Here is a 14038-nt window from a genome sequence, read left to right as displayed (position 1 = left end):
TATGATCAGGATTGAAGTGCCTGCAGATGAATCAAAAATGTCCGTGCCATAATGTCATCTAATGGTGAATATGGCCTATGATCCACTGGTTCGCAAATAACATCACATTAATGTTCAGAGGCATTGAATATTAATCCAGCTAGGGCTACATTTTACAAATTAAGTTATGCCTAAAAACTGACCAAAGCAGGTTGGATTCCAGATGTTCTGTCATATTTATTTCATAACTTATCTCAGGCTTACAAGCCTTGTGTCTGACTCACGCTCAAGGGGTTGGAAGGGACGGAAATTGAGCAATTATATAAATCAATATCACTCTGATCCACTAGGGTATATGACGTTTAATTTGGCAGATTTTCAGGGAAGTGGACCACATCAGTTTTAAAGCAAGGAACTCAAAAGCCAGGTTTTGCTGACCTGCCTTGTGAATACATATGATAATAAACACACTGACATACATCCACCAGACACTTGATGAAACTCAGAAGGAAGCAGAAATGAGAATAACCTTGGAAAACACACATTCACTGGGTATCCTCAGATAGTGCAGCCTACGTTGTCAATTACAAGCTCAATAATGTTGAACAAGACTTGAAATAACTCAAATGTTGCTGTGCCGATGGAATTGCTTTTTTTTTTTTTTTTACAGTTTCTTTCAACTTCAAATTTAACTTTTACAATTATCTTAGGCACACAGACTCACGCAGGTACAACTAACAAGAGGAAACCTAGAGTATAGCTACGTCATCATCAGCCCCTAATAGTCAAATGGAAAACTAACAATCGTCAATTGGGTCGTCGTGAGCATTTAACAGTTTGGTGGCCTGAGAAATAAAGGAATTATTCAGCCTGTTAGACCTGGCATTTGGAAGTCTAAATCTCCGTCCGGAAAGTAGGAGGTTGAATTCTCCATACAGAAGATCTGTAAAATATCTCAAGCCCTAGATATTGCAACCATCAATCAGCCTAAACGTCTAAAGCGGGACAGTAATAATACAAAACTACTTGTGTCATAACCATGAAGGGAGGCCGTATATCTCTGTGTATGAGACCTCTTTCATTCGGCTCCATTAGAGTCAAATAAACCTCATGAGGGAACTTAAAACTCAGCAATTCTTCCACTTTGGACACAATCAACATGGCTATTTCTTCACCCTGAAATTGAAGTTCTTAGTGTCATTGCCTGATGCGTCCTGAATGACAGCTGACAAAGTAAGCTCATCAAAGCACTCTCCAGGTGGTGATACTAAGTGGTGTGAAAACGGGCTGTGGGCGCCTCATCAAAACCCGTTCACCTGAGACCGGCAATAGCAGCTGCTGATGAGATGCTTGTGTTTTGATGGTAGACATTGTTATTGAGACATTTTGTTCTGTTCATACACCAGCTAGCAGTCCCCTGGGATAAGACAAGGAGGCAGGTAGCCTGCAGCACTGGAACTGGTAGGAGGAACCACATCCACATGACTGGATGATTCTGGTACATAACAACAAGCTGCTGCTGCCGCTGCCGACTGCATGGTGAGGGGGAAAAACTATTCCCCACCAACTTCAACCCATTTACGCAACCATATGCTACATATGACGCCGTGCTCTGGAAGGAAAAGTGAGACACACAACAACAAGAACAAGCACCATTAGCCGCCCACAGCTTGTGCTTAGACAGGCGCGCACACACGCACGCACGCACGCACGCACACACACACACACAACACACACACACACACTCAAAGACAATTGAATGCTCACCCACGCTGACGCATGAAACAGAGCAGCCCGCCGCGAAAAACACTTACATTATCGCACTCTGGTTGATTCACGGGTCCTCGAGCCTACATTGTCATTAAAGTGCAGCCCTTTGACAAACACATCATTTCATGGAGAGAAATCACTTTCCTGCGTGCCTCCCAACAACCCCATGTCTGCACGAATGTCATTCGAACCAGCGGCCGACGCAGCCGGCTCCAGCTGTGAGCTCAGAGAGCGGACAGACCGGGAGAGAGCTCAAGGTGGAGCATCAGGTGAACGGGGGTGGGGTGGGGCGGGGGGGGGGAGACACGGTTTGCAGGCACAGATTAAGGAATGAAACAAGCAAAAGAGGGTGTGGCAAGGCTCACCATTCTCAAACCAGATCTCGCATTCCTGAAGGCTGGAGTACGGCACCAGCTCCCCTCCTTCACCCTCCAGCGACACTAGCAGTCCTTCCTCCCTAAACGATGACCAGTTCATCAAAAAATAAGCGGAAAGGAAAGAAAAAACGAAAACAGGAAAAAGAAAAAGAAACACCTGCAGCCGAGCAGGGTGGGATTAATGCGGAGAAGAGCTCTCTCTTTCTTCCCTCTTGTTGTCTTTCTGATGAAATCTCCACAGGTTTCAGTGCTGATGCTGCTCGCTCAATACAGTCGCAGCAAGTGATACAGAGCCAGGCAAGATATGGCAGTGACGGGAGGAGCGAGAGGAGGAGGAAAGAAGAAGGGGAGGGAGGAAAAGGGAAGGAGGAAGTAAGAGAACGCAGCAGTCACTGTGTCACTGGGGGACACAGAGGTGACACCTCTATGATGGCAGTACTACCGAGAGCTGACAGGTGACCAAAACCTTCGCCATCACAAAATAAATGTAAAAAAAAACCCCAAGAACAACAAACAGCAGCTTTTCCTGCGAGGAGCTCCGGGAGCAAAGAGAGGAGCGAGCTCCTCATTCGCCTCCGTGACTGCATTAGCGCTTAGCGTGTTATGTATAGATGTGAGAGGCGCACTCTCACTATAGGAACAGGAGCCCAGGTCTCCAACAGATGAATGGTGCAGTGCTGCTGTTGTCATGGCAACCGCAGAGCAAAAGGAGGGGGAGGAGAAGGGTGGGTAGAGGGAGGAAAGAAAATGGCATGAAAAAAAAGGGAGGGAGGAAGGTAGGGAGGTATTATTAAAGGGACACAGTTTTGTCGTACGTGGACGGAGCTTTGGGGACACATCAGACTACAAGTGAGGAAAAAAGAGGAGGTGATATTTGATAGGAACGAGGGTTTCAATAAAACCTACTCCATTTTCCTCTTGGGCTCAGGCATCCCCGTCTGTCCTTGTTTTACCCTTGAAACTGTATTTGTACAGCTGCAGCCGTGTTTTACGGATATTTAGGGGTTCACGCCCCACAGGGCTGAGAGTTTATTGAGCACCGCCTTTGCTTTTGTTGGGGGTTCATATCCGTTAAGCTGTAAACCCGCTGTTTTTTCTGAATGTTTGTTATTAATCTTCTCCAGTCACACTTATTTCCCCAGAGTGTCATCTCCAACCAGCATTTGCAGCATGTTACCAACAAGCTTCACAGATGTGCTACAGCGACACGTCGAAGTTTTTGAGTGGCACTTTATGTGCACCGCCGGTCCTCTACACATCATAAAACCCGGGTCTCAAATCTAACCATTGGTGCAATCAAACATCGTCTCTGGACCAGCTGTTCTCATATACTGTAAGTAGCTATACGGAAGTATTGCACTGTAATTCATGAATATGACACAAAATCCATTCCTATCCACATAATTGTGAGCCAGGAAGTATAAAGTACAAAGTCCAAGTAGGGAGGAGGTCCGGCTGGATGGATGGGTCCAAAATCCGCAGTCATATTCCGAGTGAAACCAGAATTAATTTTCAAATAACTTCCGTACTTAAGTAACACCACTTCCAGTTATTTGTCCCGTAAATTCGCCACATTCTGATCTTTTCCTAAACGTCACCAGGTGCTTTCGTTGCCTGAACCTAATCTGTGTCGAGTCGTCTCTAAAGCATCTTTGAACCTCATCCTGACATCTTAAAGCTAAACAAATAAACTATGATCTTTATTCACATTGCCACATCTCTGTTGATAGTTAGTGGTGTTTTGTCATTCTTAACATGCCTAGTTTATCTTCCCTGTGGCTTTGTTTCGCACATTTACCTGACACAGATACTTTCTTCTTAAACACCTAAACTTGAGCTGTTTTTACTAAGCAACCGTCGTTTATTCCGTCAGCCTAAACATTTCGATGCGGTTCTTAGAAAACATTCTTTTAATAAGCTATTGAAAGCGTTTTTTCACGTGTTCCTTCTGTATAGTTTACTGCAAATTCTTCATTGCATTTCGAAAAGCATTCCCTCTGCGCTGAACATCTCCCAAAATCAATGAGCATTGATGTATTCATCTTTTCACTCCTAATGTCTCTCCACATTACTTTCATGTAATCACACGTGTTTCTTTGTGTGCAATTTTAAAATCAATAAATTCCTCTCAGATGTCTTTTGCATCTCAAACATGATTTGCAAATGGTTTATGTGTTAACTAAGCCATGTGCAGTAATCACAGCATGCCCCCAGTAAATAAACAAACAGTGATCTAGAAATCTGCCCACCAACAGGAGTTTAAGCCTAAACTGTAACGATCTTTTACTATTCTGCTCAACTGTACACACTGGAAACAAACTGATGTTTTCGCCTAATAAAATAAAATGGTAGATATGTGAAGGTGTTTCACCACTAATAACATGTTTGGCTGACGGCTAAAATATGACAAGAATTTCTGTCACAGCACTTAATGCAGCTGGTTCTATAGTGCTCCTCCTGAGGGCATCATATTTCCATTTCATGACTCCTTCATACACTTCACCTTCACTCTTTATTTTCCACTTGTGACAGTGAAGCTGAAAATGTCACATTTGCTTTCAGACTCAGAGGGTCTGTGGTGGCTGAGACGGATGAGGCAAGAAATAATGACAATAATTGAAGAACCATTTTCTCGAGGTGCTCTAATGATGTAAGGAGGCGTGGAGGCGTGGAGGCGTGGAGATTGAGATGTCCCAAATGTCAGTGTTCATTTCAAAAGTCCTCAGAGGATACCAGATGCCATAAGAAACACGAGGCTGGCTAAGGAGGCGTGAAGAGACGGCGATTGAGACGTCCCTAACGTCAGCCTTCCTCTCAAATAATACAGAGAGGACAAGTGATCGTAAACTGTTGGAGGTGATGCACTGCAGGTTAGAGTTCGATGACTTAAAGGAAAAGTCCAGATTGCACAATATGGTGTCATGTACTCTTATAAAACATGTAATTATTTACATGATGTAATTGGTAGCATCTCACATATAGTGAAGTTTACCAGCAGCATGAAGGATGTAACCGAGCCATCAGCTGACACACCTGGTTACTTTGCAGGTTAAGATTGCATTGGTAGGAATTTAAATATCCAAAATTCCTTGAAGTGCTTAGAAGAAATTGACAAAATCTACAATTCCATGACAACTGTGAAAGTCAATCTACTGACGAAGACCATGTGTGCTTATGATCTAAATATATTCAGTCGACCGTCACATAAGACTTAGAAAAGAAGCAATTCCTCACAATTTAGAGGCTGGAACTAATGAGTGTTTGATCGTGTGTTGGAATAATAAAAGAAAAAAGAGATGTGGAAGGTTTTACAGTGAAAACAAATGCTTGAAACACCTCTGTCCATTCTTGGAAACCTTGCATGTTCATACTGTACATCAAAGACCATCAAAAACCCATGAAACATTTTGTGGTGATGTGAAAGCGTTTAGTTTAGCAGCCTTTTCCATAACTTGCCTCATCAGGTAATAATACCCTTCATTTCCCCAGATGTCTTTTTTGAAAATCCCAAAATAATGTGTCTGAACACGAGTTTCAGCTGTGGGCTTTAAGACGGAATGAAATCTTATTATAGACCATTGTATCTGTGCAAGGAATATGCCAACAAGTGATCCTGTCATCTCCATTTGGACACTTAATATCACCAAACAATGACACAGGCCCAGAAATGCAGCATTCAGAAGCTAATTCAACAGAGCTCAACTGTTTTAATGTGGATCCTTTAAGACCGCCCACGCAATGAGCTCCAAAACCTGACCAAGCAGTTCTGCACACTGAGCCGCTGCCGAGCGTTTTTTATGCATGTGGCCATTTAAAAGTTAGCTTACTAGTGCCAATTATATACATATCACTCTATTACTGTACGCACCAGAGAGACAATAGATTTCAGATATACTCATATTACTGTGATAATTGCAGCGAGAATGAGTGAAAAATAAGGCGATTTAATTAAATCAAGCAGATTCTCGGGTTTTAAGGTCAAATGCAATTTTCTACCTTTATGTGGCAATCCATGGGGAGTGAGTAAATGTATCGATTGCTGCCATTAATTAGGACAAAACAGTGTAATCTGGGGAGAGATGTTGAAATAATTCCCTTTCGATGTAGCAGAGTGGAGCAGGGCCAATCAATCAGCTGGGGCGACTGTCTCTGGCGAGCCGACACTTGAGTGAGAGGTTTATTAAGGAACAAATAAGCAATCAGTGATTACAACTCATAACGATCAGCCACTGAGATATCACGGTGAGAATGAGCAATCATCGCCACTCATGGTCTTAGATAACAGCAGACTAAAAATAAACAACGTAAACCGAGAGATCCGGAGATCTGTGAAAAACACATGACGGTGAAGGAATGTTGCATATCTGAAACAAACTGAGAACATATGTTTTCATGAGCGCGCAGCAGGAGGCAGAAATTATATCATGACATGAGAAAAGGGAACATTTCCATTGAGAAATTGTGATGCTTGTAGTTACGTAAAAACACAATGTTTACAGACACTTTCCTAAGTAGACCCAACCCAGTGTTGGCAATCAAAGAGTCAGTGATAGAAGAAGCATAACAAGCTTTTACTTCAGTAGAAGTTGCAATACCTCAAATATAATAATACTCCAGTAGAAGTAAAAGTTCTGCATTCACAATGTTTCTGAAGTATCAAAAGTAAAAGTACACATAATGTAGTACTGTCAGTGTTATACTACTGTATTATTGGATCATTATTATAATATTATGTACATGTAAGCACTATTATTTTACTACCTCATACACTTTTAGCGTTTTAATGTTTGTAAAAACTTCATTTGAAAAGTAATAATATATTATATATAAATATATTTTAAATAGTTTTCTTCTCTGCAATAGAAGTAAAAAATAGCAGAAAATGAAAATACTCAAGTGAAGTACCTCCAAATTGTATTTAAGTACAGTACTTGAGTAGTACAGTACTTTCCACCACTGGTTGAAGTGCACTCAGACAGAAACTCCCCCCTGACCGCGTAGTCTGACCTCTCGAGGCGAGGGGATTAAAAGACACTTTCCCTGGGAGGTCTAATAAAGAATACAAATATTATTGTTCGCTCAGTTGGATTAAACCTGATGGAAACTTCCGTTTCATGAATGGAGTTGCTTGCTGAGTACTATAGCCCGAGCAATCCATCAGCAGGCTGATATAACGGATATTGAGATATTTTATTTAAGTAAATGTAGCGATACCCCGCCATAAATATACTAACAATAAAAGTCTTTACTCAGGGTCCAATCACTATTTTCTGGAGCTTTAAACCACATCTGTAGGTCGACCTCAGAAGAAGAGCTCTGCAGATTTCATGGAGAGAATTCAGTTGTATGGAACTTTGGTTACGTGATAGCAGGTGGATGTAAATAGTTAAAATCTCTCCCCCGAGACTTTTTGAATTTACTAATTGAATTTCCCCTAGAGGGACTACTTCTTCTATCTTCTTCGACAGATACAGTAAAACAGTGTAACTGGTTATATCATTTAATATCCATAGAAAATCAGGAGTTACCAACTTGTGATCCCACCACCAAATCAATCAGAACTGAGTCCAGTGCGATGACATGGAGCGGTATGCCTCCTGCCCTCCTCACCAATCTATTTCTAAAGATGACCTCCTCGAGGTCCGAGGGCCCCTTTGAGAGTCTTCATACAGGCAGAGGGGATTAAATCAGAAACTCAATGATTCTCTAAAAAGGTCAGTGCTTTCATAGCGTTTTCATTCTATCAGAGCCTTGAGGTTGAATAACTCAAGTGCTCACCAGCACCACCACTGTGCCACAGGAGGGCAAAGAGAGGCTGCGATTGGTGGAGGCCACCAGGGGAGAGTTGGGGGGTGGGGGGGTGATCAAAGCGCTGCAGCCTTTTAGACCTGCTGCTGTTTGCTCTCTACTGTGCTCATCTGCCACCTCTCTTTCTCCCGCCTCTGCCATCTCTGGCATGGGAGGGGTTCTGCTCTGTGACGTCAGCACACACACAAGCTCGGTACTGTCAAGCTGTGCAGGAAGTGGTGCTGAGTCGATTTAATTAAAGGGTGAGAAAGCCGGGGTGGTTGGAGCAGAGTACAATCTGGTGCTCCATGCTACTTGAGAGCAGACACAAGTCTTTGAGGACTTGAAGGACCTAGGGGCACTTAAGGCGTTTGTGTTCATGTTGTTTTAGAGTCAGACGTGCTTATGCAAGAGCGGCTCAGCTCATACAAGTCATGAAAAGACGAATTGACGCGTGATCTGAAGAATAACCGAAGAACAACACAGTATGTAAGGGAGACAAACTGAGCTGCAACGATTAGTCCACTTATCGATTGACGGAAAAATAATCGCAAACTATTTTGATAATCTAGTAATCGAAGTGATTTTTCAAGCAAAAATGGCAGAAAATGCTGTTTTCAGCCAACAACATGTGTGACAATACTGCAAACACACCTCTCCCTCCGTCAGCCGTGAAATAAAAATAGTACAAAAGATAGCACTGCAGTCATTAATCAAGCAAGACATGCTCCTCTATGACGGCCATCAACACACACACACACACACACACACACACACACACACACACACACACACACACACACACACACACACACACACACACACACACACACACACACACACACAATCTAAAAGATTCACGCTGATGAAAGTGTAGACATCAAATTAGCCTGCCACAAAACATGAAGTGAAAGAAAAATAAGAATGGGGCAAAGATGGCTCCTCAAACAGCGGAGAGAAGCAATGAGAGAGAAAAAAGGGGCTTGGTCTGAAATCTTCCTAAGTCATGATCCCCTAAAACACCCGTCTCTGCTGGATCCTGTCCCCCACACAGAGCCCTCCTATAGTGGTGTGGCACACCCAGGCGGAAAGAAATAACATACATTTTGGCAACCTTCCTCTCTAAAAACCCACACTTTAACTGACCTGTGAGAGAGTATTAATCATTCTGTGTGATGTAATAAAGCATGCCCCCCCCAGCATATCAGAAATAGTTAATGAGCTAAAGTAGCTGAGAGGCTGGTGCACCCTAGTGGCGACTCCTGAATCAAGTCCTTCACACCCACTCCACTTCTACGTGGAGGCTGTACTGATATTGGGTGAAGCAGCAATGTCAATATTTCATTTTGAAATCCAGCACAGCAGCAGTGAGACTCGAGAGTCCACACCGCCCTGTACACCAAACCACACACCCCCCCCCCTCATAATAAAAGCAGAGGGACCATGAACAGCATCGTAATCCAGTTAATGGGGAGACAGAGGGGAACGTCGGGGATGAGTGTGGAAGGAAACGATTAGTGGTGTGAGATGAAGAGTGATAACAGGAGGGCAGAGCTGACCAAAGCTCCCGCTCCATCAGGACTTTGGTGATTACAAGAATTTGAAATTGCAGTGTTTGCCGCAGGGCCAAACGGGCCCTGCGTCGTTCTTCGTCTTCTGTGGGTGAGTAATACGGTAAGTGATTACTGATTATTGACAACCATAAGGGTGAGAAGCCATTACACTCCTCTTCACTTTGACTCATGAAAATCTGTGAATGTGAATGATTCTCTGATTAGGTTCCCTGCCTACAGTGGTACAGTGAAGGGTTAAGGGAGGCTGTATTAGCACAATGAGTCTATGGGGGAGGACAGCTACAGGCAAGGATGTGCGAACAAGACACATTTGAAACCAGATTTATCCCACATCTCTGTCGGCTGTGGGTGATTTTTTTTTTTGCAAACACTGCTCGACTAATTCAAATCTTGCACTCTTCATGATTTGACCTTCAGTGGGTTTACCTGTGAGCTTCTTCACGGGCTGTAGCCGGACACTAATGGTCTGGTGGGTGAGCAGCGGGGAGGAGGGCAGCGAGCGCGACACGCCCTCCATTATGCGAATGTGCTGCATGCCCTCGGTCATGGAGAGCCGCGGCACAGCGTAGTCTCCTTCAAAGGCACAGTCGCTGTCTATGCTGCCACCTGCAGGATGGGAGGGGAAACAAAATGAGATGCTTTTCTCTGCTTTGACTATAGAACACTGTTGGGAGTCAGTTTCTGCAAAGAAAGCAGGAAGAATTCATGGAAAAATGTATGGATGTGGTATTTAACTGATAAAAACAAGCATTTGAGTCCAATGGCACTGATGCATCTTCTCAAATGACATTCTGCCTGTGTATTTGTGGATTAATTAAGGAGAGTTACATGAGAACAACATTCTGATAATACATCATTGTAATGACAGAGACACAAAGGAATCAAACACAGTTAAGATTAAGCTCTTAAACGGTCTTGAGATTGGTATATGATTGTCTTGCACATTGGAATACATTAACAATAAGTGAATATCATCACACAAGGGAAAAGGCTGTCAACTCGCTTTCATGGTAGAAAAGTGAGAAATAGAGCCTGATTTAAATAAAATACAGGATTATCATATATATATATATATATATATATATATATATATATATATATATATATATATATATATATATATATATATATATATATATAGACATAACAGACTCAATCATTGTTGCTTTTATTTATGCAGGCGGAACTTTGGTTTATGATTACCTTATTAAAGATTTAATTGTTTGTTTTTTATTTAAAAGATGTGTGTCCTATCTGTGATGCAATAAAACGTATTTTTAACTAAATGTAAGGTAAAGGTATTCCAGAAAGATGTTTTAGTGACATTTATAAGGGTTTTAAGCATATTTTGATGATTATCCTGATAATATCCTGAATCGCAATTATTCTGGCCAGAATAATTTGACACTAGGATTCAGTTGGGTTGTGTTTTGGCCTCAACTAACAATTTATTTCCATTATCAATTACCTTGCTGATTATATATTATTTAATAATGGATTGTTTATTTGTTTATTAGATTATTATTAGAAAAGCCCTTCACAATTTCCCAGATCCCAAAGATGTTAAAATCGTTTTTTTGTTGCATAACAGCCAAACTTACAGTTAAGACAGTGAAATGTACAATATTATGAAACAGAACCTCACATTTAACAGATGACAAACAACTCAAAACCCATACAATTCTCTGTTCCCGTTTTAGCACTAGTAGTGTTTAATGTAGGGCCACTGTGGATTGCATTAGATTAGATTTAGTGTTTCTACATGTCCACCCCTGTAGAAAGTGTATGACTGATACGAGTGCTCGATACGAGACAGTGCCTCAGCCCGGTCCCTGGATTGCACCACCAGTATCGAGTGTAACAAGATTGGCGTGACCCAGAAGAGAGAACAGTCCTGCAGGCAACACGTGCTGTTTACATTCACTGTAATAAACTACAGCCTGCCTGACCTCTGTAGGCCCCACAGTAACACAATAACCCACAATTATAATACAAAAAGAAGGATTTTCTAACCATCTGAAATGCGTTTTACCAAACCAATAAAAAAAGAGCAGTCATGATCACAACAGACCATTTTATTTATGACAAAAAAAGAAAAAGGGCTTTCACAATGAGCAGTAATTACAGACGGAGCACAAACTCTCCATCTTTTACCCACCCCTTTTTTACTCTCTTGCTTCAAAACCCACAAATTAGGTTTTTCTTTTTTACTTCACACACACACACACACACACACACACACACACACACACACACACACACACACACACACACACACACACACACACACACACACACACACACACACACACACACACACACACACACACACACACACACTTTCCCCAGTGCACCAAACCCAGCCAGCTGTCTGTAAACACAACATCCATTTTGTGAATCAGCTCTGGCACATGTCCCTGCAGACAGAGCTGCACAAGCAACTGGTCAAGCAACAGTCTCGCATCAGACAGCAGCCGCCACATTGAGACGTGAAGCCATTATCAGACACTAATCCGTGACAAGTCCCAGAGGAAGCCAGTGTGACGGTTAGGATGAGGTCAGTTGTTGTAATGCAAATACACTAGTATAGAAAGAACAAAAGCACACACTCGACTATCTGTGGCACCAGAAGTGCTGGAGTCAGTCCATCCATTCACTGGGGAATGTCACTGCAAGAGCAAAATACAACAGCAACAGCAACGGTTGCATCGCCGAGCAGGGAAATTCTCCTCATGTATGCAGAGCCTGGTGTGAATACCAAGGGGGACTTGTTATTCTGGTAGCAATTATCGGCAGTCAAGATTCAACTCCAATCAACTTTTAATGCATTCTACTATTGAATTAAAAAGACATAAATCTATGAGAATACATTAATTATTCATGGACATAAAGACATTGGTAACATCTACAGCGATACCATTGTGTAATGTTCTGCCACTAGAGGTTTCTTAATCAAAACAATTACAAAAGACAGAGTTAGGTGGCGTCGTCAGGGAAGCGTGGGATCATGGGAGTTTTCGTTGCAGTCAGCTTCTCCCGATAAGAATTCCTTCATTATTTATCGTTCAGGAGGTTTTTACCGGGACAGCAATTTATCCACAGAAGTGTCCTCCTCTCGCACTGAATATAGCAGCTTCACGTTAAAAATCAGTGTTTCTTCCGATGCTGTCCGGCTGCCGCTAACACTTTTCGCCGCTTGTTTCTCTCGTAATTTAAGATCCAGATGTCCGATCACTAAAATCCTTCATCCAGTTAAAATATTATTACAAATCCACAATCTAAAAAGTGTATCTTAAAAATGTGGCTGAAAACTGGGTACATTTATGACCGCTTCTGGCAGACAACCACGACAATGACGCATGCGTAAAGGGGATATGAAATAGCGGTGTTTTTAAACTACGGATTTCTCTAGGTTTAAAAACTGGTGGAAACATTTGGGAACATGTAAGTACACGGCTCAACGGAATATGTAAAATTGGTCTAGTCAGTTTTTAGACATTTGAATGCGAAATGTTACATATTATACATTTAAACGGCAAAAATAATGTTTGGTACACCATCTTAACACTTCATGTAAACTGTAATAAGTTGAAGTAGGAGGTGTGATCGTAAGGCAAAGATGGAGGGCGGAGAGAGAGCTGCACCTTAGTGGTGCAATCCAGAGAAGAAAAGTATCTAAGGGAAAATGATGGTATTTTATTTTATTCTGTGAGGAGAAATGTGTTTAAGTACCTCCTTGCCTCGAAATAAACGCAAACACCTACTCGTCAAGGTGTTCGGCTCATAACAGAAAAAATTGAGAGGGGAAAAAAAAGGCAACATGAAATTATAATTGCCCAAAACATTTCCTGCCAAGCACTGACATTTCCCTTGTTGATCAACATCTTTCCACTAGACGTAACTCAGATTTACAGGCAGGAATATAAAATTCATACAGTTCTCTCCCCGTAAAATATACTTTTCCAGTAGTGGTAAAGTTTTCTGCTATAATGTCCAGTAAAATCCAACTTGGCAAACAAGGCCTCCATGGGTTTCTGCTGTGGAAACTTTAAGGGAGAAGAAATGGAGTCTGGAAAGAGAGCGCCCAGAGAGAAGTATTATAGGAAATGAGAAGGTAAAGGTGGCTCACACGCTGTTTCTCAGCATCTCGTTCCCTCACATAATACACATCCACGCCTGGGAGCAGCTCAGTACACTCCGTGATAAGCAACAAAAGAGAAGAGAAGCTTATGCTCGGATAGCTTTTATAGGTAAAACTATATGTCATGAATCTGTGAGGGCAAGCCTTCAGCCTTCAGCCTCAGCTAACTACCTGTAATGTTTTTTATTTAAACTTTTCAATTATTTTTCAATACAATATCAATGTATTCATCATTAAAACATTTATTAATACCACTGCCCCATCCCTTCACCATGGCACACACGCACACGCACACACACATCTCTCTACTCACCATTAATACCAACATTGCATCATAGCTTCAGTTCACACACAAAAATATATTTTTGTAAAGAGATAACTCTACTTTTTGTATATTATTGACATGATTT

At 41.9% G+C, this 14038-nt stretch overlaps 1 protein-coding gene across 7 annotated transcripts in view; it reads right to left on the bottom strand.

The window, feature by feature from the left end:
• Positions 1–14038, bottom strand: part of tanc2b (tetratricopeptide repeat, ankyrin repeat and coiled-coil containing 2b) — a 150074-nt gene that overhangs the window by 60643 nt on the left and 75393 nt on the right. For 4 of the 7 annotated variants that reach the window (XM_029456255.1, XM_029456257.1, XM_029456256.1 and 1 more), the window contains one exon: positions 9914–10093. In XM_029456255.1, coding sequence (XP_029312115.1) covers positions 9914–10093 — 180 coding nt within the window. Of the gene's footprint in view, positions 1–1793; positions 1895–2114; positions 2436–9913; positions 10094–14038 lie in introns of those variants that run through there. The other 3 variants (XM_029456259.1, XM_029456260.1, XM_029456262.1) reach the window with 2 other exon arrangements.

Source organism: Cottoperca gobio, chromosome 19 (assembly GCF_900634415.1).
Source record: "Cottoperca gobio chromosome 19, fCotGob3.1, whole genome shotgun sequence".
Lineage (NCBI taxonomy): Eukaryota > Metazoa > Chordata > Actinopteri > Perciformes > Bovichtidae > Cottoperca > Cottoperca gobio.
The sequence above is the reverse complement of the archived record's forward strand: the minus strand, read 5'-3'. Positions and strand labels throughout refer to the sequence as shown.